The sequence below is a fragment of the Stenella coeruleoalba genome (assembly GCF_951394435.1).
Source record: "Stenella coeruleoalba genome assembly, chromosome: 18".
Classification (NCBI taxonomy): Eukaryota; Metazoa; Chordata; class Mammalia; order Artiodactyla; family Delphinidae; genus Stenella; species Stenella coeruleoalba.
The window spans coordinates 15,669,669-15,695,972 of record NC_137164.1 but is presented as its reverse complement, the minus strand read 5'-3'; the positions used below and the strand labels follow the sequence as shown (position 1 = coordinate 15,695,972).

Here is a 26,304-nt window from a genome sequence, read left to right as displayed (position 1 = left end):
AGTATCATTGTTCAGATTCTCTATAATTGCACAACTGCCCCAAGTGGCGTAAAACAACAATGATCATTTATTATTATTCTATCTGGGGGCTGACTGGGCGCAGCAGACAGATGGTGGCTGGCGCTGTGGTCATCAGTAAGCTTCCTCATTCACGTGGCTCGTGGTGACTGATGCTCGCTGGAGCTGGGACCTCAGCTGTCAGCCAGAACACCACACAGGGCCCTGGGCTTCTTCACAGCATGGAGACAAGGATTTAAGAGCACATGTACTGAGAGAAGGAGAACCCAAGGAAGCTGTACCACTTATGATTTAGCCTCAGAAATGGTGGTTTGCTGGTAAATGTTTAACAACCAGCTCGGTGTGAGTATGATTGTGATTGTAGCATTTGCTGGCTTCTGCAATTAAATAATCTCACCATGGCCGTCTTCAGGCTACTGACGTGGCTCCACTGGGCGTGGAGCTGGGGGAAAATGTTCAAGACCATTGGCTCCCTGGCAGCAAGGGCTCCAGCACACGACAGCTCAGCAGTCACATGGCACCGCTTTCTCTGCGGCTTGCTGGTTGAAGCCATCCAAAGATCCACCCAGGTTCAAGGGGAGGAGACAGAGTCTGCTTCCTGATGGGGCACTGGCGAGGTCACAGTGTTAGAGGAGAATATGGGATGCACAGAAGAAAGCGTGATGTACACAGAGCCTCAAGAGGATAGGCCGGTGAGGAAGTCTTTCTTCCACTGGAAGAAGATGGGAGGGGCAGGTAAGAGCAAAACCTCCCCTGGGATAAACAATATGATGGAGAGGAGCGAAAGAATAGAAACCACAGTTATACAGAGAGAAAATCTGCAAGTACAGACCTTTTCTCCTGCTTTGATTTAAAACTCTAGGAGTAGAACATTCATCCATTCGGTAACTGTGTTTACTACGTGCCAGACACTGTTCTAAGTGCTGGAATGAAGCAGCAAACACAACAGAAATCCCTACTGTGTTAGTTTGCGGGAGCAGCCGTGACAGATACCACATCGGGGAGCTTAAACAACAGAAACTTATTTTTCTCACTGTCCTGGAGGCTTGGAGTCCAAGATCAAGGTGTTGTCAGCGTTGGTTTCTTCTGAGATCTCTCTCCTTGGCTTGTAGATGTCCAGCTTCTCCTACCTGTGTCTTCATGTGATCTTTCCTCTCTGTGTCCTAATTTCCTCTTCTTGTAAGGACACCAGTTGTATTGGATTAGGGCCCATCCTAGTGACCTCCTTTTAACTTTTAAACTTACCTCTTTAAAGACACAATCTCCAAATACAGTTACATTCTGAGGGGTTAGGACTTCACCATACGAAATTTGGGGGCACACAACACATCCTGTAACACCCACCTTCATGAAGGTTATATTCTAGGACGTCACATGGTGCCCTCTTAGCAACATCATGTGGTTGTGGCCGTAGAAACGGTGGCATGGGATGCCCAGGGGAAGCCTGCAGGTATTGGCACGGACTTCAAGGTGGGATCAACTCAGTGGAACAGTTCACGCTCCCCAGCTACCCAGTGGATCAGGCTGTTGCTATTCTCCAACGGAGACACATTCCTACACAGTTTTGCCCCTGTCCTTTCCTGCTTCCCTCGTTCTCCTTCTCCCAAGAACCCTCCCCCAATAGACCTCAGGCTCTGCTTCTGGAGAATCTTACATATATAAGACAGTCACACTGCATTACACCAAGAGGCACGTGATAGATGGTCGACCCACACTTTGTGGTGTTAAATTAACCTCTAGATAAAGATGATAGACTGATCCCTCCACCATACAATGGTATATTTCACTTAGACATAGAATCTGTGGTGCTATTGGGGGCAATACAAATGTCTAGTTTCCCCATCAATCATTCGTCTAGTGGTTTTAAAAACGATGAATGAAAATGCCAAAAATATCATTAGGTATGTGAAATAGTGGTTTCTTTCTGATTCTGTCACTTCTTCTACATATATCAGCCAAGGTTCTTCTGCAAAGCTTTCCCACATCAACAGGGGCTGTTTGATAGCATGGTCTACAGTTTCTAAATGAAAGGCGGCATACGTTGTTCATTCTTTCAACTGTCCTTTAATTTTCAAATATTCCTTTAATTTTCAAATTTTCAGAGAAGTTAATAGCCTAATTGCACTTTAAATGGTGACAAGTGAGTTTTCTCTTTTTAAATCATTAGTATCATTGTAGATTCATGGATTTTAGAGATTGAATAGATTTCAATTAACCACAAACATTATTCTTTTTGATGGTCAAATTCTCAGAGTTTGGTCAGTGGCAGCCTACTCAAGTTGGCTCCTTTTGACATGACAAGAAAACTTCCTTGATTTCTGGAAAAACATGTCTCAGGTTCACTTTGTACCTTCCTTTTCCTATGCCCAGAAACAGTCATTTATCAGTGGAGCCCAGGTAGGGGATGGTATTAGCGGCTAAGATCTGTGCACAAGGGCGATATTCATGGCTCCTGGGATATTGTTGCTATTAGCCCATCACAATAAGCAGAAGTATACATGCATATTTTTTAAAGTCATGAGTTCATTAAAATTTTTTAATTTAAATTTAATACTATATAGTATTTTATATAACTTACTTGATGTTATAATTGTATCCCTTTTCTTTTACACTGAAAATCTTGATTCCTAATCTTATTAATACAATTACTTGTATGCTTTGTGATACAATAGGAAGTTTCAAAATAACAATACGAACACTACTAAAAAAATAAAACGACCAAGGTAAGATTCCAGATTTCTTTGTAGTTTTTTTATCCTTCAATTACATCCCCCTAAGGAGGCAGAGTCAAAACACTGTGCCCTAAAGTCAGTTGAAGTAACTCCTTCCTCCTCTGTGTGGGTACAGTACTATTAGATGTATGATTATGCTCATGTGTTTGTTTCCAATTTTAAGAATTGTTTTCAGAGTTATTCAAAGACCAAAACCTTCTAGAAAGGTATTCACAAAGGGGTCTTGCTTCTACCCCTGCTTCCTCTATTGTTTCCCTCATAAATAAATGTTTTTATTAATTTGGTGTTTTTCTTCAAGTATTTCTTTGTGAAAATGTAAACAAATACCTAGGTATATATTCCTATTTTCTTTCTTACACAATATGTAGCAGTATCCTAGACCTTGCTGTTTGTTTCACTTCGTATATATTGGAGGTTCCTTCATATCAGCCATTGAAGCCTTTGCTCACTTTTTTACAGCTGCATAGTACTCTGCCGTGCGGACACGCCATAGTTTACTTAAGTTGTTCCCTATTGCTGGAAAATTGGATTCTTTCCAATCTTTTGCAGTTTCAAACAATACTCCAGTTAGCTGAATAACCTTCTGCAAGTATCACTTTGTACTTGTATAAGCGTACCCGTGGGATAGACGTCTAGAAATGGAATTGCTGAGTCAACAGGTAAATGCATCTACAATTTCACTAGTACTGGCAAACGCACCGCTATAGGGTTTGTAACATTTTGCATTCCTACCAGCACTGTATAAGGGAGCCTATTTTCTCACAGTTTTGCTAACAGAGGGTATTGTCAAACTTCTGCATTTTTGCCAATCTGACAGAAGAGAAATGCAATATTTATTTTCAACTGCACTTCCCTATAATGATGCTGGAAATTTTTTCTTTTGTTAAAGAGTCATTTGCATTTGTCTGCAATCAATGTATTCATATCCTTTGGCCATTTATCTATTGGGTTATTAGTCTTTTTCTGCTTGATTTCAGAAGCTCTTTGTAAAATGAGCATGGTGGATATAGCAGGAACACAACAAAGTCTGTCTTCACAGAGCCAGCTTCCCAGGAATGATCCCTTTCTGTGACTAGTGCTGCCAGAAAGAATTCTCTATTTTCAACACGGAGACTGAGGCCATAGCAGTGATGATGAATTATGTTGCCATTGCCTTCATTTGTGAGCAATTTTCCAATTTGACCTACTCTTCCAGGAACATAATCTATATTCCTAATGGAATAAATCAATTTCCAGAAGTAGGGGAAAGTATACTCTTGCAGTTATAGAAAATCATGTTCTCAGAAATATTTAAAGAAATGGGGAAGTTTTATGACATATTATTACATGAAAAGGCAAGACACAAAACAGTATGCACAGTATAAAACCAACTGTTTAGAATATACCTAACTGCAAGTGCAGGAAAAAGATTGGAAGGCTATACGTCAAAGTGTTTACAGTACTTACCTCTGAGTATTGGGATTATGGCTGATTTTAATTTTCTTCTTCATCTTTGTTCTATTTTCTAATTTGTTTTTATCATGAACATGTATTGCTTTGAAGACTAACAAGAATGATGACACCATTTTTAAAAATAAGAGTACTGAACAAAATTTAAGCTAAACTCTTATCTTGAGTAAAAAGGAGCTGTTGATTTGGTGCAAAGTATGGGAGAGGGAAGCTTGTCCTTTTCGATTATGTGAGCTCACTGATGCTGAAGTTCATTTATTTTTAGTGCCCGTTCACATTTAGCAATAGTAATCGCTTACTATTTCCTTACTATTACCTGTCTATTACTATCTAATACTCTTTCCTTACTATTTCCTTACTATTACCTATCTATTACTATCTAATACTCTTTCCTTACTATTTCCTTACTATTACCTATTAACTATCTTACTATCTCCTCCAGAGACTTTAAGATTTACTTGGAGTAGCAAACACGAATTGTGCATCACTGAGGACCCCAAGGTTTTATGTAAGAATACTCTACCAACTCATCTAAATCAACTCTATTTCAACTTCAAATTTCTAATTGGTGCACAGTTCTAGGCACTGAGACCAGGTACCTTAGCCCTGTCCTTGCTTCCTCTACCTTCCTCCCATGCAACCACCTGATCACCTGTTGAGTCTCTCTCTGAAATACTCCTTGTAGCATCTATTCCTCTCTGATTCCCCAGCTACAATACTACTCATGTCTCAGACTGTCTGCTGCCTCCATTATTAGATCAATCTTCTGCATTAGAAAAGAAGAACGGGGCTTCCCTGATGGCCCAGTGGTTAGGAATCCGCCTGCCAATGCAGGGGACATGGATTTGAGCCCTGGTCCAGGAAGATCCCACATGCCGCAGAGCAACGAAGCCCACGTACCACAACAACTGAGCCTGTGCTCTAGAGCCTACAAGCCACAACTACTGAGCCCACGTGCCACAACTACTGAAGCCCACACGCCTAGAGCCCGTGCTCCGCAACAAGAGAAGCCACTGCAATAAGAAACCCGTCGACACCACTAGAGAAAGCCCACACGCAGCAACGAAGACCCAACGCAGCCAAAAATAAATAAATAAATTTTTTTTAAAAAAAGAAGAATGCTTAAAAAACAATAAATTAGGAATCTTAGAATGACTAAGTAAGGGCACAGGATGGGTTTAGAGCCCCCCTAAATCTTCATCTCCAAAGAACTGTTAACAGTTGACTGGTTTGGGCAGTTCACTGAAAAGCTCCACCCACAAATCTTGTCTTTATTTGACCTAACTTAATGCTTACGCAAACAGCCCTAGCCTCAGGGCATTTGTCAAAAAAATGAGTGTAATTGTTTAATATCACAGCTGTCTGAGGCTGTGTTACCAGCTGGGGCTAATAAGAGGCTGACCAATAATTTAAGAATAACTGGGGAGTAAGATGGAAGCTTTTAAAAGTTCTAACATATTTCTGGGAATCTGGAAGGTCACATGCGTGTGAGTGTGCACATGCCCCAAAAAGACCTGAGGAGGCTGTCATTCCTCACTTCAGGCTGACCTTGAGGCCCTGCACAAGTAGGAAGTGAAGGCTCCGGCAGAACTGTAAACTGTCTGCCTGAGCATTCAAGGCATGTCCACACACACACACCACACAGACCCTCAGCAAAGGAAGGGAGACTAATCAGTTCAAGGAGAGCTCTTAGTTCAATCATTAGCTGACCACTAAGCTAATGAAGCAGACGTCAGTGGCCACACACAACAGAAAATACAGACTGTGCAGAATTAGTCTGGGAAAGTCACTAAACAAACAAATAGTGATAATAACAAAACAACAACAAGCCTGAGGAGGGGGAAACCTCATTTCGAGAATTATCACATTATATTGTTTGTAATGTATTATTTAAGATTATATTATTTTAAATGTTCACTTTTAACATAAAGTTATATGACATGCAAAGAAGCAAAAAAGAATGGCTCACAATCGGGGGAGAAGGCAGGCAATAGAAACTATGATTCTGAGTTATTTTCTTTTTGGTTAAAAACTGTCTCTGAGGAACTACAAATGTTGACTTACTAGACCAACTAGCTGTTATAAACACGATCAAAGGACTAAAAGAAACCTTGCTTAAAGAATTAAAGGAAAGAATGAGAATGATGTATGACCAAATAGAGAATATCAATAAAAAGATAGAAATTATTTTTAAAAAAGAGCCAAATAGAAATTCTGGCCTTGAAAATAAAAAAATAGAGGGGCTCACAGCAGATATGAGCTGGAGGAGAAAAAATCAGTGAGCTTGAAGACAGGTCAATTAAGATTATCCAGTCTAAGCAATAGAAAGGCAAAAGAATGAAGAAAACTGAACAGAGCCTCAGAGACCTGTGGGGCACCATCAAGCTACTAACATAAATATAATAGGAATCCTAGGAGGAGAGGAGACAATGAAAGAGGAAGAAAGAATATATGAATAAATAAACTTCTCAAATGTGAGGAAAATCTGCATCAAATCTGTACATGTAAGAAGCTCAACGAACTCTAAGTAGTATAAACTCAAAGAGGTCCACATTTAGACACACCATAGTCAAACTGGCAAAAGACAGAGACAAAGAGGGAATCTTGAAAGCAGCAAGAGAAATGATTCATCACATACAACCCCTCCCCGCCACACTGAAACATGAGTCCCCGGAAGCCTGCTCCTGCACACAGTCCAGGTAGAATGTGAAGTAACGATCATTTGCGAGTCATCAACAGCCTATTGGTGAAGTCAAAGATGGAAGATGAAGTCTTTCCAACCTTTCATGTTCTCCCTCAACCTTTTAGAGTCTCTCATTTGGTTCCCCATCTTGGCCCTCTCCACCCTGTGACTCAGGACTGAGAGGGCTCTTTGCAAACAGTGTTAAGGGAGCCTATGAAAGCGACATCACTAGGGATCTGATGTGACAATGACTGCCGGTCCTCTGAGGGCTACAGGACTTGCCCAGTTGGGAAATATAGCTAAGCAGTAAGTAACTGTTGGCTTTAGATCGGAGAGGATTGGCTGTAAACATAGCTTGATATATAACATTTCCTTTAAAAATAAGTTCCTAGCCGTGAATTATAAGATTGAAGGTTAGGCATGCGTCTTTGACTCATGTTTTTATATCTATATAGACACATGTTTACAGTTTTATATTGTACTTTATATCTAAACAGGCATCAATGTATTTGATATTGTACTTATTTTATCTCTTTCTCAAAGATAATTTAAGTGGAATGATAAAAACTTCGGAGATAAATTTTTTTCCAGCATTCTAACCCAGAAGACTGCCATTCAGTCAATGGACATTTACTGAACATCTATTATGTAACAGACATTGTGCTACATGCTGGACATAGAGATGGGGGATGAAGTGTTCCTAGCGGGACAGGAGGGGTGTATGCTCAGTCTGAACTTGGTGGGAGAGTTTCAGAAGAAGCTGCCTAGGAGAGCGGACTCCTTATCTGAGTCTTGAAGTGTTAGTTAGCTGGACAAAGTGAAGTGGGCTTAGGCCAGACATCCAGTGAGAGAGAATAGCATAGAATGGAAGCGGGGAAAACTCGGCACATTTGAGGAATTCCAGGTGGCCAGAGCCTAGATGTCAGGGGAGATGGCTGAAAGGTAAGGCTAAAATTTGTAGGGGCAAGTCATGATTATCCCAGCATGCCATTCTAAGAAGACTGAAAATGACACAACATAGTAATTATAGTTATTCTTATTTCCTATTTATTGAGCACTTGCTGTGTGCCAGGCACTGTGCCAGGCACTCAACATGCCAGTTTATTCCCCACAAGAGCCCTACGAGGTAGGTTCTGCTTTAAATGCATGAAGTATACTCCGTTGGGAAAGGGAGTCCACAAAGAGACTAGAACCAAAAGGGAAGTAGGAGGAACAGAATGGCCTGGCCTTATAGACGTCAAGAGGGATAAGGACGAAACAACTAGCGGCGAGTGGTGATCTTGAGAGGTACAGTGTCAGTGGAGTTAGGGGACAGAAGACCGCTGTAGGACAAGGGTGCGGATGCAACACATGAATGGGGATAGTGATCGCCAACTGCTCTTTTAAGAAGACTATTTACTTTTTCCTTTTTTTTTTTTTTTTTAACCACAAGGTGCAGCATGTGGGATCTTAGTTCCCGGACCAGGGATTAAACCCGTGCCCCCTGCAGGGGCAGCATGGAGCCCTAACCACTGGACCACCAGGGAAGCCCCTAAGAAGACTAAGGAGGAGAGGGCTAGCCATAGGTAGAGGGAGTCAGAGGATTCTGTTTTGGGTTGGTTGGTTGGTTTTAAAATGAGACAGGCTTGAGCACGTTTTTGTGCTGAGATGTCAGGATGAGCAGAGGGCGAGATGTGGCTGGCCCATGAGTGAGGGATCACTGACGAAACAAGGTCACTGTACAGTCAGCAGGAGATGGGGGGAAGGCCTGGCCTTGCCTGGGAGCCCAGAGGAGGACATTAAAGATGGCTGTGGATGCCAAGAGGGTGAGCTGCGAGTTTCAGCTCATGGACCTGTTTTCTCCGCGAGTAGGAACCCAGGTTCTCTGAGAACAAGGGGTGTCCCTGAATACTTGACTTACGATATGAGTCTTTCTATAATACGTTTATTCAACGAGTGCCATAAGCAGATCTCTCCTGCTGCTGCTCAAGTGGGGAGCTCGATTCAGGGGGAAAATTGTGTACCGTGAACCCTGAGTGCTCACTGACTTACAGTCTGTAGTTCTATTCTCAAGGGACTCCGTGGACTGGGCCAGCGACCTTGAATTGAATTCACTCATCTTTGCAGCTGTCTCCTCTTCATAAAGGCAGACACACTCTGTTTCTTTGTGGAGAGCAGCCCTAAAAGGAAAGGCCACTAAAAGCAATGACTGGTGTTAGACCTGCAGAAAGTGTGAAGCCACAAAGGGCCAGAAAATAATGGCTGGGGTAACGTGGATGGGGTGAAATGTAGAACTGGGTGATAGTTGGTATCTGTGGTAAAAAGGAGAGAGGAATTTATTAAACTGTTTCAGCAAGTTGTCTAGTTAGTGCAAACATTGCTTATGGAGTAAGAAATAAAGCTCTAGTGTAATTTGGAAGGTGATCACTTTCGGCACGGGCATATGTCCAGGAAACACGTAGAAGAAAGTCAGAAGCCTGCACAAATGTTTCCTTATTGTGCAGGGGACACACTGGGGACAAACAGGTCTCACACAGGAAAGGGGACTTCTGTAAACCTTATTTTTTTGTTTGTTGGAAAATATAGTTATTTTCTTTAGTGATAGCGTTCAGTGTTTTTAAATTTGCTTCTTAGCGTGGGCGTCTGTATATTTTCCTTCAGTTGGAGGGTTGTATGAGGAGGGGAGGTTTCATTTGAAATTAGTGACCAAGTTGCTAAATGCTTTTACTACCAATCAGTCCAGTGCTTGATACAAACATCTCTTAGACACACACAAACACACACACACACAGCCACGCACATGCCAGCTATGTGTCCTTCCTTCTCCCCTACTGCCTGTTCCCAAGTCAGAAAGTAGAAAAACAAGGAGGAAACCTGGAAATCGCCTGAAGGGCCTCACGGTGCTCTAGGGTGTGGTGCTCAGCGAGGCCCATGGAGTGAGGCCAGACCCTGGCAGCTGCTTCCAAAAAAGCTCAACGTGGAAATCAATGCCCTTGCCTTGTGTACACACCTGTTGTCTCCCCTGCACGCTAACTGCTGTCCCGTGTCCAGTCCTTTTTCTCATCTCTCAACCCATCTTGGTTACCAGAATTTTGGGGATAGTTCTGAGATCTGATACCTCAGATAACGGCAATGTGTGGAGATCCTCCCTCCCTCTCTCTCCTTTCCTTCTCTTCTTTCTTTCTTTCTGCCTTTCCTTTCCTTTATTTCCTTCCTTCCTTTCTTTCTTTCCTTCTTTGTTCCTCCCTCCCTCCCCCCTTCTTCCTTCCTTTCTTCCTTTCTTTGTTTCCTTCCTTCCTTCCTTCTTTCTTTCTCCCTAGCTTTTATTTACTGTGATATACAATGCATTTACTGGAGTAAATAGAACATTTGTATACAGCTTAGCACTTCTTTATTATAACATACAGGCAACTACCACCAAGTAAAGAAGAGGGACACTACTGGCCCCTCAGAAGCCCCTCTCATGTCCTCATCCAATCACAACCCTCAGTATCCTACCTCCCCACTCCCTCCCTCACACACAAGTAATTACTTTTTTAAAAAAATTTTGGGCTTCCCTGGTGGCGCAGTGGTTGAGAGTCCGCCTGCCGATGCAGGGGACACGGGTTCGTGCCCCGGTCCGGGAAGATCCCACATGCCGCAGAGCGGCTGGGCCCGTGAGCTGTGGCCGCTGGGCCTGCGCGTCCAGAGCCTGTGCTCCGCAACGGGAGAGGCCACAACAGTGAGAGGCCCGCGTACCACAAAAAAAAAAAAAAAAAAAAAATTTTTATTTTATATTGGAGTATATTTGACTCACAATGTTGTGATAGTTTCAGGTGTACAGCAAAGTGATTCAGTTATGCATACACATATATCTATTCTTTTTCAGATTCTTTTCCCATATAGATTATTACAGAGTATTGAGTAGAGTTCCCTGTGCTATATAGTATCAATAGGTCCTTGTTAGTTATCTGTTTTATATACAGTAGTGTATACATGTTAATCTCAACTTCCTAAGTAATTATTATCTTGACTTAATGGGACTTACTTCCTTGCTTGTCTTTTTGTGTTGTTACTTAAGTATATTTCCTTAAACAATAGAGTTTAATTTTGCTTGTTTTGGAACTTTTTCTTTCAAAGTCTTTGATCCTGATTCTTTCTTTCAATATTATAAAGTTCATCCACACTGTTGCACGTAGCTATGCTCTCCATTGCATGAACAGACCGCCACACTTGAACTCCATTCTATTGTGACAGTCATTGGATTGCTTGCAGTGTTGAGCTCTTGTGAACATAGCTGCTTGAACATTCCTGTACACGTAACCTGGACACAATTTAGAAGTTCCCTCAGGGCATGTACCTGGGAGTGGAGCAGCTGAGTCATAATGTGTCCTCATTATTGTTCAATATTACTGGCTACCATGTGAGAATTCCTCTTTCCCACATCCTAGCCAACATTCAGTGTCATCTTTCACCTTTTGGTTTTAAACTTCTGTTCCCAAAATAGATTCTTCTACTAAACTCGACTCCTCCAGGTCTGTGGGTCTCACCTTCTGTTTCCCACATGGCTTATAACAGAAGATATGCACACGTGTGGCCCCCTGCTGTGCGCACACCCAATCAGAAGGTTATGAACAATTCCCAAGTGAGAAAGCCAAAACCTCAGATGTATTCTGGTTGACGTAACACAAATAAATCACTTGGGGCTGTGGCACTTGATTATTTAAAAGCAAAACAAAACTGTGACTCACCTCTAAAGTGATCATGTCACACGTGTGTGTCCTGACACTCTGTTTGAGAACCATTGTCCTTGTTGTTTGATATTCTATTATTTCAGTAGCCTTGAGCTTGAACGTACTGACTACCTCTTCAGTGCAAAACCATGACCAGCCAGCGTCTTTCTCTACCACAGCTTGTCCCTCACAAATGCCACCAAGGGGACAAAGAGAACAATGGTTAAAGTGTCCCAATAATGAAGCCTCTTACACTGTTGGTGGAAATGTAAATTGATACAGCCACTATGGAGACCAGTATGGAGGTTCCTTAAAAAACTAAAAAACGAGCTACTGTATGACCCAGCAATCCCACTTCTGGGCATATATCCAGAGAAAAACATGGTGCAAAAGGATACATGCACCCCAATGTTCACTGCAGCACTGTTTACAATAGCCAAGACATGGAAGCAACCTAACTGTCCATCGACAGAGGAATGGATAAAGAAGATGTGGTACATATATACAATGGAATATTACCCAGCCATAAAAAAGAATGAAATAATGCCATTTGCAGAAACATGGATGGACCTAGAGATTATCATTCTAAGTGAAGTAAGTCAGACAGAGAAAGAGAAATATCATATGATATTGCTCACATGTGGAATCTTTACAAAATGATACAAATGAACTTATTTACAAAACAGAAACCGACTCACAGACTTAGAGAACGAACTTATGGTTACCAGGGGGGAAGGGTGAGGGGAAGGGTTAGATTGGGAGTTTGGGATTGACATGTACACACTGCTATACGTAAAATACGTAACGAACAAGGACCTACTGTACAGCACAAGGAACTAAACTCAATACTCTATAGTAACCTAAATGGGAAAAGAATTTGAAAAAGAATAGATACATGTATATGTAAAAAAAAAAAAAAATTGTAAGATTAAAAAATCATTCCCAGTAATGGCACAGACTCCAGGGCTTGCGCTCTGGGATGTGATACTCAAGGGACATGTTCTCTCTGGTGCCCCCACAGGGTTGGACCAGCTGACCTGTCCTCCATCGCAGTCACGCCACCATCCTGGCTGACCAAGACCATGTTTCCCTTCAAGGTGAGTAAGTGGAAGGAGCTTGCCTGCTTCCGCTCACTGGTGGTCTCCTCACCCAGCATTCGCCAGAAGAAACTAATCCACAAGATGCAGGAAGAAACGGTGTTTCGGGAAGAGATGAGACACTTCCGTGAGAAGACAGAAGGCTTCAGGGAAGAGATGTGGAATTTCCGTGGCAAGATCTGCGCTTTCAGGGGCCAGATCTTGGGCATTTGGGAAGACGAGAGACCTTTCTGGGAAGAGGAGAAAACCTTCTGGAAAGAGGAAAAAGCCTTCTGGGAAATGGAAAAATCTTTCTGGGAAGAAGAGAAAGCCTTTTGGAAAAAGTACCGAATCTTCTGGAAGGAAGATAAGGCCTTCTGGAAGGAGGACAATGCCTTGTGGGAAAGAGACAGGAACCTCCTTCAGGAGGACAAGGCCCTGTGGGGGGGAAGAAAAGGCCCTGTGGGAGGAGGAAAGCGCCCTTCTGGAGGAGAAGGCCCTCTGGTGGAAGGGGGTGCTCAGGCTGTGGAGAAGCAGAGGCTGGCAGGGGGGCACTGCAACGTCATGAGCACAGGAGACGAAGGGCTGGGGGGTCCACACTGCTGGATTGGGACTCGAGTCCGGGGTGACCCCATGTGCTGAAGAAAATATGCTCTTATTTGTCTCCTGGCTTCAAAAGATCTAATAAAGTTCTGAGGAGAGGTCTGGAAAACCAACTTCTGTAAGGAGCCCAGCTGCATTTTTTCAGGTTTTGTGATTCTCAGAGGTCGTACTCCCGTCCTCCAGGCTGCACTGCTGCCCACAGAGCTTGGTTCCGTGAGCAGCTCCCCGTGAGCGCGGCATGTGTGGGTGGGTGTAAGTGGAGACCCTGGACTCTCCTGAAAAGAGTCAGAACGGGGATGGGGGTGAGGGCAATGCCAGCAAGAGACACGTAGGGACCGGGGGCGGAAATATCTCTGCCTCTGTGGAGCTGTGGGGCAGTCATTTCTCCTCCACTCTGGGCAGTCTTGGAGGCTGGGAGCGGGCTGACAGCTTCCCAGAAAAGGCTGCAGCGCTGTTAACAATTCATCTGTGGGTTCCTCACCTGGCAGGCCATTTAGAACACAGAGGCAGCATTCCCCACAACTCACTCACTCACGGATCCAGGTTTCCACCAAACTTCTCAACTGCCCATTCTCCGTAGCGTGAGAAAGGGGCGTGCCATTAGGCTAAGGCTCTAGAGCTCCGCCCACAAGAGCACTGCCCTTCCCTGATGGAGTCCTGTGGACCAGGCAGGGCCATCTGGGAGGCGTCAGGGAGACCTCCCTGCCCCAATACTCCCATTCACGCAGGTCTCACATACCTGTATTTCTGCATTATCAATTCCCTCCTTTGTGTTTCCCTCATTCCATTCACTTAAAATTAAAATGCCCCAGGGAGGTAGTACATTAAATGAATGTACACTAATGTGGTCAGCAATTTACATGCCTAACTTCTCCTCTGGGCTTAGACCATCCATATGGGCATTGGTATGGAAGGGACCAGAATGTGGGCAGAAAGAAAAGTAAAGGCCAACATCGCCTGCTTCCCCTTTTCTTAGGCCTGGCCCTCACTGTCATTCACGTAGCAGCTTACCTTGCCTTTGTGCATCCCTTACTATTGGATAAGCACGTTCACATCTGCCAGCTCATGTAAGCTTCACCACAACTCTGTGGGTTGACAGGGAAGGTACATAAACCCATTATACAGGTGAGGAAACAGAGACCTGGAAAAGCAGAGGGACTGCACATAGCCAGGCAAGTAGCAAATGGAAGGTCCAGGACTAGAGCTCACATCGTCTGCCCGTTGGTCCCACTCCTTTTCTAACACAGCCGGGTCCTGGGATGTGGCCTTAGAGTAGCTCAGCCAATGACGGCATCAGGGCTGGAGGAGCCCAAAGCGCTTGGGGATTTCACTGTGGTTTGGGGTGGTGGTCGACAAACAGGGAAAGGAGGGGACAGGGTCCGCCTCGGTGTGCTGAGCAGACGTCCGGGTGCAGGAGAGTGGGCCAAGTCCAAGAGCCGTCTCCATGGCTCCGTGTCACTCTGAGAAAGCTGGTGTTCCGTGCAAGGTCTCTGACCCTCAGGAGTCACGGCCAGAGCGCTGGGAGCCGCTTTCCCCTTTGCCACAAACCGAGTTTTGCATCCTCAGCTCCCAGCAGGCCCCTGGGCAAAGACGTCAGAAGCGGAGGGAACAAGATGCTGGTGTAGAGAATCAGATTTCAAGGGGAGACAGCTAGGGGCCCTCATGCAAGGAGACCTGTCCAGTAGCTGGTGTGCAGGATGGTGGGAACCCCAGTGCAGCAAGAGCTGCAGATTCAGCAAGTCCAGTGGTTCTGCCCCAAACAAAAGCAAACAGATTGTTGACCTTAAGCCCAGGTGGAGGCAGGAACTGGGAATGTGCATTTCCCTCCCCCAACAGCCTCCCGCAGAAACCACTGGGAGAGACAGCTGGCATTTGAAGGACTGGAGGAGGACAGGTGGGCCCCTCTGTGAGTCCACCCTTCTTCCAGCCAACTGATATACACGTCCACTGTTCCAGCTCTGTCCTCTTAGGTCTCAGTGGTGAACACACCAGTGCATCCCAGCGTGACGTGCCTAGCTCATCTTTGGGACTTGTGACATAGTTTTAACATCTAATTCAGAACCAGAAGAACAAAGGGTCATGTATAACTGATTACTGCTAATAGTCATGCAAGTAGCATGAACTGATGAAACGAACTTAGCTTATGGTCCGACAGGGATGGCCAGGAGCCAGTGTTACCTCCATCATTTACCAGAATATGACTGTATGAGTTTCCTAGGGCTGCCCTCACAAATTACCACAAACAACCAAAATGTATTCGCTCATAGCTGCGGATCACGCTGTTGGCGGTGCTGGGTCTCTCCGGGGTCTCTGAGGGAGAACCCATCCCATGCTACTGTCCCAGCTTCCACTGGCTACCTGCAGTTGCCGGCAACTTGGAGGTTGGCTACCACTAGGGTGGTGGGGACACGGTGCTCCTTGACTCTGTTTCTCTGGAGAACCCTGACTGATAGAGCACTACCCGGGGGGCCCCAGGACAGCCGACCTCTAGAGCCTTGCTGTCGGTCACCATGTGACACCCACCACAATCAAACCTCTGGAACAACTTCATGTCTCACTTTTATCCAGAAGTAGAGGGCCAAGGAGGGAAGGACTGACCAATCCTTTAACAACAGGTGGTCTACCGGGAAGCCCTATTTCCTCATTAGCAAACCCAGGGCTCTCTACTCTGATGCCACTGGCTGTCTGGCCAGCTCCTCACTCTTTGAATTTCTCAGGCATGACTCAGACCACCATGCTACCCAAACTTTAGGTGCCATATTTTAAGCCTCTCAGTGATCTCCTTAAAGCCCTCCTCTGTCTTGACTTGGAGTAAGATGTAGCCCAGAAGAAGCAGGGATGAAAAGAGAAGAAGAAGGGATTTCCAGTTAAAGATCACATACAGATGCATTCACCAGCTTCTACTCCCTCCCCAAATCCCAGTAAAACATGGTAAAGAGATTGTTAAAAAGACGGAAATCCACAAGAACAAAGAATAGGAGAGAAGCCGGTTGCAACCAACATTTTGAAAGCAGAAAAGCAGATGGATGAATGGAGCTGACTTAGCAGAAACACAGCTGAATTTTCAACTGGCAGCGGGGGGTGGGGGAAAGACAAGGACCAGCCCAATTTACACTGCAGAGCCACCTTCCTCCAGAAAGACATAGGAGTTAGCAGGTCAAATACTTCCTGAGGCATAGGTAAAGGTGGAGCTGATGACGGAAAGACCAGATGAAAGTCTTTTTAAGAAGCAAACTCCTAGGTCCTCTCCCCAACTCAGTAGAGCCGGAGGCTGTTGCTCCTCCGTTATGTAGGAGGTTGGAGATTTACTCTTTGAAGAGGACAAAACTCAGGGTCTTAGAACTAGAGATATCAGGTCTAGCTGAAGATGGTGATACCTTGCTAAAAATGGCTGAAGAGTGAAGATGTACCTGAAAAGTGCTGAGACACCCCACCCATCCCTAGTGGTCGCCAACCTCTAAGGTGGCTCCCAGTGGATCTGCCCTCCTGGTATGCATGCCCTGGGGCAGTCGCCTCCCACACTGAAAAGGGCTGATCTGTGTAACCAATGGGATATTGTGGACAATGACGGAGTATGACTGCTGAGACGAGGTCATAAAAGACATTACAGCTCTGCCTTGCTCTCTCTTAAATCACTCACTCTAGGTAAGGCTGCTGTCATGTCATGAGGACACATGGGGAGGAAATGAGGCCTCCTGCAGACAACCAGCAACTTGCCAGGAATGTAAGTGAGCCACTTTGGAAGCAGAACCTCTGGACCCAGGTAGATGACTTTGGACCCAGCCCATATCTCACTGTGACCTCATGAGAGACCTGGGCCAGAACCATTCAGTTAAGCTGCCCTGGAATTTCTAACCCACAGAAATTTTGAGATGATAAAACTTTTGTACCCAAGGTTTTGGAGTAGTCTGTTATGCAGTAATAGATTAATCACACACACACACACACACACACACACACACACAAACACACACACACACACACACACACCATTTTTTCTCCACTCAGCTCCCAAAATGCTGGCAGCCAAGCCAGCATTCTGGGAGGGAGACGCAAGAGGGAGGAGATATGGGGATATATGTATACGTATAACTGATTCACTTTGTTGTACAGCAGAAACTAACACAACATTGTAACGCAATTATACTCCAATAAAGATGTGAAAAAAAAAAAAGATGAAATTGGTGGAATACTTAAAGTGACTGAACGGATTGAGAGGATATTAACACTGCTGGGGGAGATTCTGAGGGTAAATAACTAACTGTTGAGTAGGGAGAAAACTGAGCAACTGGAAGAAAGCAATAGTTGTACAGTAACGTGAAACAAAGACGTGTGCAGAAAAGGGAAAACAGCAGTAGAGTGCTGCTCGCTCGGCCGTGAAGAGCATTCGCATTGTTAGGTAAATGTAAATACTGACTGTGAGCTCTCCAAAATTACAATACACAACATTAGAATAAGAGGGGGGATGGGAACCTGCCTTTTTTTCTTATCGTGAGAAGTCAGTATATAATGCCTAAAATTAAAATGCAAAAAGCAGGTGGCACAAGCATACTATTTAGAGCAGTGTTTCTCGCACTTTTGCCTACATCAGCCCCATCCTTTCTCCAGCCACCCAGAATGGCTCTCCTTCCCTGAACTTGACCTCCTTAGTGAATCTGAGCTCTTGCACCTGTCACACCTGTAATCAGAAGGGTTCTCCTTCCCTCATCCTTCACCTTTGCTGATAAGCTCCCACTCATCGTCAAGGATCAGCCTCGTATCACTCGCCCTAGGTTGCTTTCCCTGACGCTGGGTGGGGATCCTTCTGTGGTCCCTCTCGCACCTGTACCCGCCCTGGTCACTCTGGGCTGTCCCCTCTGGTGTATTTGCCTGAATCCTCCAGAAGACTGTGAAGGTTAAGAGGGCATAGACAATGCATGTCTGAAGGCTTTGTGGCTGCCCTGGGATCCCTGGATCCCAGGATCCCAGCACCTTTGGAATACCCTTCTTATGTCTGGGGAATTTCTCACCTTATAAGGGAAGGTCAGAAATTTATTTCCCAGCCTCCCTTGCAATCATGGCTCACACATGCGACCCAGGCTCCACCAATCACTCTCATCCATGCCGGACTTCAGTGAAGAGAAAGATGCCAGGCAGAAGTCATCATGTGACAGTGGCAGGAAACGAGTTCTTAGAGACAGCAGAGCTGAGGCCCCGGCAGGAGGGTCCCTGTCTGGCACAGCGGCATGAGCCTCAAAGCCCAAAGCCCAGCTACAGGGATGATAGGAGCTCATCTGGGGTGATTCAGAACAGTGTTCTGGGCAACGTGCCTAGCTGCGTAGCCACCAGCCCCAGTTCTCTGACTATTGGGGAGATTCTGTAAGCAACCTATTATCTTTCAATAAATACTTTGATAAACTAGCTAGAGTGTGTTGTTTTGTTTTTTAACTAAGTACCAGGACAAGATGGAGAGTAACTGTCCCACTTTAGGCTTTATTCTCAGTGCTTAGCAAACCTTGGGCACTTAGTACTCAATACATGTTTAACCATATACATGAATGAATGAATGAGGGGAGAACACCTCCCCTGCAGTCAGTGGCCCTGACCCCTGACTTCCCGGAGGGGAGGAATGTGGATGGCTGTAGGTGTTTCCAGCCCTGCCCCTTCTCAGCTTGGAACCACATATCCAGGTTCCCACTCAGGCCATGCAACCCCAGACCCCAAGAGGTGAATAAGACATACTCCGTTGTTCTACAGAGGATACGACACTGAAGATGTATGACAATCTCTTTCACCCCAGAGAAGGGGAAATCATATGGGTGATTTCTCTCCCTCCAGCAGGTGGGTGCAAGCACACATCATCACTTCTTTTCTTTTTTTGCCCATTGTGAGCCCCTCCAGCTGGAAAGACTGGTTTTGCTCATGCTTTAGGACTGTGCTGTCTGTGCATGCCTCCCTCCTCCTCCACACTTGAAATGAGCCTTGGGTAACATAAAACAATGCTTAGCAACAGCCTGACTGGGGCTCAATTGCTAGGGGGTCACTGCACACCGAGCTGCACTTCTTGCAGAACTCAGAGCTGGTTGCTTAGCAACAAAATGCGATGCTGGTTTAACTAGTTCTAGATCTACATTTTCCTAATCAATGCAGGCAAAAGACACAGCTGAGCCCTGAGAAGAGCGAACGCTTGCTGATGTTGGTTGAGAGCTCACTCGGCTTTAGGCACTGATCTAAGCGCTGCCCACTGCATGCGTTACATCTCAGTTAATCCTCACCACAACCTGGTGAGGTAGCACCAGTATTAGCTTCAATTACAAATGAGGAAATTGAGCACAGGGAGTCCAGGGTGACACAATCAATAAGAGGTAGAATGGGGATTTGAACCCAGGTTGTCTCTGCTCCAGAACCCAAGCTTTTGTCAACTAAATTCAAATGGCCCCATTCGGTGGGCACTCCCAGAAGCCTTTCCCTTAAAACAGCTAAGGCAGAAAGCTCTTCCAACGGACCAGATGGGCATTCTTCAGCCATGTAAAAAGTTAAGCAGATCTTGGGGACTTCCCCGGTGGCGCAGTGGTTAAGAATCCACGTGCCAATGGAGGGGACACGGGTTCGGGCCCTGGTCCGGGAAGATCCCACATGCCGCAGAGCAACTAACCCCGTGTGCCACAACTACTGAGCCTGCGCTCTAGAGCCCATGAGCCACAACTACTGAGCCCACGCACCACAACTACTGAAGCCAGTGCGCCTAGACTCCATGCTCCGCAACAAGAGAAGCCACCGCAATGAGACACCCGTGCACCGCAACGAAGAGTAGCCCCCACTCACTGCAACTAGAAAAAGCCCGCACACAGCAACGAAGACCCAACGCAGCCAAAAATAAATACATAAAATAAATAAATTTTAAAAAAAGAGTTAAGCTGATCTTAACATATTCCTTATATCTTAAGAACTCTCATCAATGAATGACCTGGTTTGTTTTGTTTTTGTTTTTTTGTGGTACGCGGGCCTCTCACTGTTGTGGCCTCTCCCGTTGCGGAGCACAGGCTCCCGACGCGCAGGCTCAGCGGCCATGGCTCACGGGCCCAGGTGCTCCGCGGCATGTGGGATCTTCCTGGACCGGGGCACGAACCCGTGTCCCCTGCAGTGGCAGGCAGACTCTCAACCACTGCGCCACCAGGGAAGCCCAATGACCTGGTTTTGATGGCAAGCCCCCTCTACCCCCTGCCACACACGCGCATGCGCGCACACACACACACACACACACACACACACACACACACACACGAAGCATCACCACGAAGATATTCTAATGACAGTTCCCTTGACTCTCCACCACCTGCCCCTCTCCAAACGCAGTAGAGTGTCAACCAAATTCTGACATGGCCCAGGGGACATTTCTTGGCCCGAGTGTCCCTGGGGGATTTGACCTGGTTCAGGGTGATGGGAGGCTGTGGCTCCATGGGGGGGGGGGGGGCGTCTAGCTGGAGAGAGAGAATTGGGAGGAAAGAACCTCCCTGCAGGAGTTGCTGACCTGGGGTAACCACACGCCTCTCCAATGCCCACGAACAGTCTCCCGGTGAGACTCGGCTGGCACCCAGGACACCCCTCACTGAAGGCCCCAGGGAATGCGCCCCGTCTCTTCCTCCTCAGACCCCAACTCCGAAACCAAAGCCTTTTACCTTCAGCCCTGTCCTTCCTCCACCTTGGGTGTTTAGCCCAAGGCAATTCTGTTCTAGCTGCTTTTCAGGTCTGCCTTTGGTCACCTGGGCTGCTGCTTCCTAGCCCAGAACTCTTCTTCTAAGTTGGGGCTTCTCTACTTCTTTTTCATCCTCATCCCCGACCCTCCTCCAGTTTGTTCTTTGCAACTCTCCTGGCTGGGGTGGGGACGCCCTCCGGGAAACAAGGGAGCAGGAGGGCGACCAAACCACTTGTCAGAGCATTGTTCTATTGGCTTCTGGAACATCTCCCACATCCTCCCTAGACTCTACCATGACCTCTTCCCTTTTGAAACTCCCTGTTGGGTTTTCCCTTAAAGTGTGGTCATCAGACCGCTGTTGGCCCCTTAGGTTTGGGAACCAGGGAGTCGTGAAATCATTTCATTAGCATACGTGTCACCAGTTTGAAACTAAGTTTAAGTGTGAGGACCAGAAATCCTGTCGGGTTCTTAATAATCATTACATATGTAGCACCTTACACAGGCTACAGAGATTACCCTGTTCGTGTCTTGGGTAACACTCAGTTTACTTCATTTCATATCATTTGCATACTTTCATTATTTACTGTTAAATTTGCATGTTTGATTTTATTACTGTGTTGTCTTATATCTTCATTTCTAAAATTGAGTCACTGGCTCCAAAGTGGCTCACTAAATGGAATGTGATGGAATGGAGGTGATGTTTAGGGAGTAACGGGTGGTGAGAAAGTGGGTAACGAAGGGTCTGGAAAAAATCAACGTTAAGTGTCTAAGTTTGTTATTAGGTATTGGAAAGCCATTAAAGGTTTTTGTCTGTTTGCTGGCACATTTTTGTATGTGAAAATTTCTTTTGCTATTTATAATCCCAACTAGTTTACAGGAGATGGGATTCTGTCAAAAGAGTAACATTTGTTGGCAGAATACTCTGAGGAGTTTGAGATGCAAGCTGGTGGGCAGGGCAGGAAGAGAGCAATTCCTTGGGATGCTAACAGGAAAAACCTTTGGAATTCTTAGCTGGTGGTGGCTCTAGAATTTCTACCCTGCAGGGGATTAGAGATTTAGTTGGCAGGGAGCTCTGAAGCTAAAGCCCCTTCTTCCAGCAAAAACTTGTCACCCACCATTGTTCCCAGGGCTGAGCTGAGAGGCAGGGAGTGAGCACCAGAGACGGAAGAGAGAAAGAACGCGGCGCAGGCCGGCTCTGTATGAGTGGTGCTGTATGGCTCCTCTCTGCTCTCCCTCAAGGACTATGCAGCTCAGGACTTCAGAGGATGAAATGTGGTGACGTATGTAAAATGCCAAACACATAGCTCCTCAATAAATGTCTGCTCCCTACTTTTTCTCCCCTCCACCTCATGTAATATGCCCCATTACACTGTCAGGCAGGGCAGAGAATCTGCCTGGTCCATCTTTGTTTCTTCAGCTCCTTCCACAGACCCTGGCTGATAGGAGGTGCTCAGTAAATGTTTGTGTGCACGAGAGGATGGGACCTAATTTGCTAAGTGCTTCTACCAGCATTGAACCTTACATTTGTTTGAAATTTTTCTTCTTTATCGATATCACTACAATGAATATATTTGTTCCTATGTTGGAGTTGGACTCAAGGAAGTAGAAATAGTGAGTCAAGGAGTAAATTTCCCCAAATTATTTTCTGAAGTGTTTGTATTAATTGATCATTTTACCAGCCTTGTATAAATGGCATTGGTTTTTCTACCTTCTCAAGAACTTTGGGTATTTCCATTAAAAAAAAAAAGACGCAAATGTGTGGAAATGGGGCCTTGTTCCGGATTTTAAATTTGTATTAATTTGACTTGCGAGACTACACATTTTCTAATGCCTGTTTACTAGTTTTACTTCCTCTTTCGTGTTGATTGTCAGTTCACATCCTTTGTTTATTAAACTACAGGATTTTAAGCAATTTTCCTATCAGTTTGTATGAAGTTTTTTAAAAATTTTATTTATTTTTGGCTGTGTTGGGTCTTCGTTGCTGCACGTGAACTTTCTCTAGTCGCAGCGAGCGGGGGCTACTCTTCGTTGCAGTGCACGGGCTTCTCATTGCGGTGGCTTCTCTTGTTGCGGAGCACGGGCTTCAGCAGCTGTGGCACGCAGGCTCAGTAGTTGTGGCCTGTGGGCTCTAGAGCGCAGGCTCAGTACTTGTGGCACACGGGCTTAATTGCTCTGCAACATGTGGGATCTTCTGGACCACGGCTCAAACCCGTGTCCCCAGCATTGGCAGGCAGATTCTTAATCCACGCCACCAGGGAAGCCCCTGTATGAAGTATTTACAGACTAAAGATATTAACTCCTATCTGGTTTGCTGCAAATTCTTTTTCCACTCTGCTGTTGGCTGTGTTATTTAAGTTCTGCTGTATGATTTTATTTCAGCTATACTGTGGTCACTTAATTTTTAAAAAACTTGCAGTTGTGTTTTTTGCTTTTCTGTGTTTTTTTTCTGGAAAATTTACACTTAAAAACTTCTCCTCCGGAACTTCCCTGGTGGTTCAGTGGTAAAGAATCTGCCTTCTGATGCAGGGGACGTGGGTTCGATCCCTGGTCAGGGAACTAAGATCCCACATGCTGTGAGGCATCTAAGCCCGCGTGCTGCAACTACTGAGCTCGCAAGCCTCAACTAGAGAGAAGCCCACGTGCCACAATGAAGACCTGACGCAACCAAAAAAAATAAAAATAAAAAAAAAGTTCTCCTCCATATACAGATTTGATAAATATTCACTTTTATTTTCTTCTGGTTTTTCTCCCTCCAATAGCTCATTGTTAAGTGTGTAACTCTTGAACGTATATGGAATTACATTAGTATCTGGTGTATGGAGAGAGGTCAGGGCCAAAGATATGCTTCTGAATTGTCAATTAGGAATTCCTTCACAATGTATCAAATGACTCTTCCTTCTCTATGTGAAGCCTCCTTAGTTATATATTAAATTTATATAATATGATGTTTGTGTCCCTTCTATTTAATGTTTTAATGCGTTAGTGAGAATTTCTAAAAGGACATTATATAAAAATGGTAACACTGGGTTTCCTGGTTTTGTTTTTGGTACTAATAGTGGGTTGATCTGAATTTACTCAGAGATTCTGGGAATTTAAGCAAACCTCCCTTAGCTGGGCAAGAGAGGCCCCGAGCCCCACGGATCACAAATACCAGCCAACAAAATTGTTATAATTACGATTTTTCAATCTTGTTAGAATTATTTTTGAGTTTTGTGACTGCTTTGGTAAATGGGAGTTACAAAAGGCGAGCTATGAGCAGAACTGCGTCTCCCAGAGCAGGTGACGGTAAGCACCCCAGCCTTGGTCTGACAGAAGAGAGACGCTGTAAACTCAAGAGTTCTCCTGTTCATGTGGGCTGAGAAGCAGAGCCGACCAGCCTGCAGCACAGAGAGAAGCAGAGTGAGAGCCAGGGACAGGGACCCCCGGGGTCCTTGGAGCCCACTGCTTTCTGATCTCTGACTTTTCATGACTGAGCTGCTCTATGAGATACTCTGGTGTCCTTACAAGACTTTCTCCTTTTTACTTCCATTAGTTCAAGTGATTTCTATTTCCTGAACCTGAAGAAGTCCTAAGGAACAAGACCTCACCTTCGCGAGCGACCACAGGTTTTGCTGTCTCCACCAGGAACTGGACAAGCTGTCTCCTGCCGCTGTTCACAGAAGCAATCCAGCAAATCAGTGATTGGGAACATTGCTGGGATGACTCTAAGGTGCTCCTGCATCACCCAAACCTGCAAACAGAGAATGCAGTGATCAGAAATTTCTAAAATTCAGAGAAGACTTGGAACATGGGTGAAGTTACGATCAGCAGTGCGTATAAAGGCAAATGAAAAATGTGTCCTTCATCTTCTCATCACCCATGCCTCACCACACACACAATCCTTCTCTTTCCATCCGGAATTTCAGATCACCTGTTTTGTGCCAGGCACTAAGGAGAGTGAGACTTAATTTCAACAGATTGTTACACAAGCTCAGAGAGAGCTTTATAGAGGGTGCTTTGGAGTATGGAGAAGGGTCATTTAGCCCAACAAGGGGGTCAGGAAGGGCTTCCTAAAGAATAAAAGGAAGGATAAACAGGGCATCAGGTCATTATGGACGCCTCAGCCGACAGCCTCACTGACAGCAGAGTCTGGTGATCCAAACAGCTTCTTGGCCACGTTGAACGTGCAATGAGGGCGGATGGGAGGTCAACAAAGCGGTTTTCAAGCTTAAATTTGATTTGAGAGCATTAGTAATAGAACAGATATGGGTAATAAATAACAGAGTCTGGGGGTGGGAGGTGGGATGAATTGGGAGATTGGGATTGACATATATACACTAATATGTATAAAACAGATAACGAATAAGAACCTGCTGTATAGCACAGGGAACTCCACTTCGCTGTACAGTAGAAACTAAGCACAACTTTGTAAAACAACTATATCCCAATTTAAAAAAGAGAGGCAGGAAAAGAAAACAGAGTCTGTAGTCTTCGTGGGTGCTTATTTCTGGAAGGTAGTAGGCGGCTGCAATAATTCTGAAGCTCCTAGATTGTTGACTTTTAAATTCAATTCCTTCTACCCAAAAGAAGTAAGAATTCTACGTTGAGCTGTGAACAAAGAAGAACTGATAATCAACTGAAACACTTGAAGAGACTGCTGTAGTTATTATCCTCCTCTGGATGTTATCACCCTGAGGCATGGGCTGTAGTAGTAAAATATTTGGAAGTAAGAATTGGCGGTTTTTTAGAACCTGACTGGGATGTCCAAGACATTAAGTAATGATGATACACTTAGGGGAATAATTTTTTTTTAAGTAATACTTTTTGTTGTACAAAGTTAAACAACAAAGAAGAAACAAAGAAAAAAGTCTCCACTCCGACCTCCACATAGCAATCCCAATATAGTGAAAAAACAAAAACAAATACAGTCCTCCTTCAGTATGGGGGCATGAGGGCAGATTTAGAAACAAACAAACCACAGCAGACTTCCTGGGCCAGAGGGAAGAGCTGGGAGAGAGAGAAACTGGGGGAGAGAGACTAGATTTGGGAGGCGTTCTTCCCCACTGCTCCTCCCAGGTCCTGTCCTCCACCTGGAGAAGAAGGAATCTTCGAACAGTATGAACTTGAGTCTGTGAAGCCTCCAGGAGAAGCCTGCGTCTCACAGAGAGAGGAATCTGTGTCTCACAGATCCTGTGCATGTCATGTCTCTTGGCTTGGAGGTGAGGGCCCAGGGGAGGTGTCACTGAGGCCACATCTCTTTCAGGAGGGCTCTACCGAGGGAAGTGGCCAGGTCACTGTTCAGACATGAACCTAAGTGATGAGCCTGTGTTTAGGGCCTACGTGGAACTCACTGGCATGTGTCACCCAGTGGTCATTCAGCCGCTTATATCAAAGCAAG

General features: G+C 45.2%; 3 protein-coding genes across 3 annotated transcripts in view; 1 reads left to right on the top strand and 2 right to left on the bottom strand.

Annotated features, from left to right (window-relative positions):
• TMEM272 (transmembrane protein 272) overlaps nucleotides 1-12,657 on the bottom strand; it is a gene marked incomplete at both ends in the record, with an annotated part of 55,475 nt that extends 42,818 nt beyond the window's left edge. The window contains 1 exon segment of the mRNA XM_079903339.1: nucleotides 12,611-12,657. Within this exon segment, the coding sequence (XP_079759465.1) occupies nucleotides 12,611-12,657 (47 nt within the window).
• DHRS12 (dehydrogenase/reductase 12) overlaps nucleotides 1-26,304 on the bottom strand; it is a 134,620-nt gene that overhangs the window by 93,017 nt on the left and 15,299 nt on the right. Inside the window, exon 2 of the mRNA XM_079903092.1 lies at nucleotides 24,515-24,657. The gene's annotated coding sequence lies outside the window, so the exon portion shown is untranslated. The remainder of the gene's footprint in view (nucleotides 1-24,514; nucleotides 24,658-26,304) is intronic.
• Nucleotides 12,397-13,217, top strand: CCDC70 (coiled-coil domain containing 70; the record flags this gene model as incomplete). The annotated part of the gene is given in 2 exon segments (XM_079903338.1): nucleotides 12,397-13,093; nucleotides 13,095-13,217. Coding segments are annotated over 2 exon segments (561 nt in total). The 5' UTR covers nucleotides 12,397-12,655.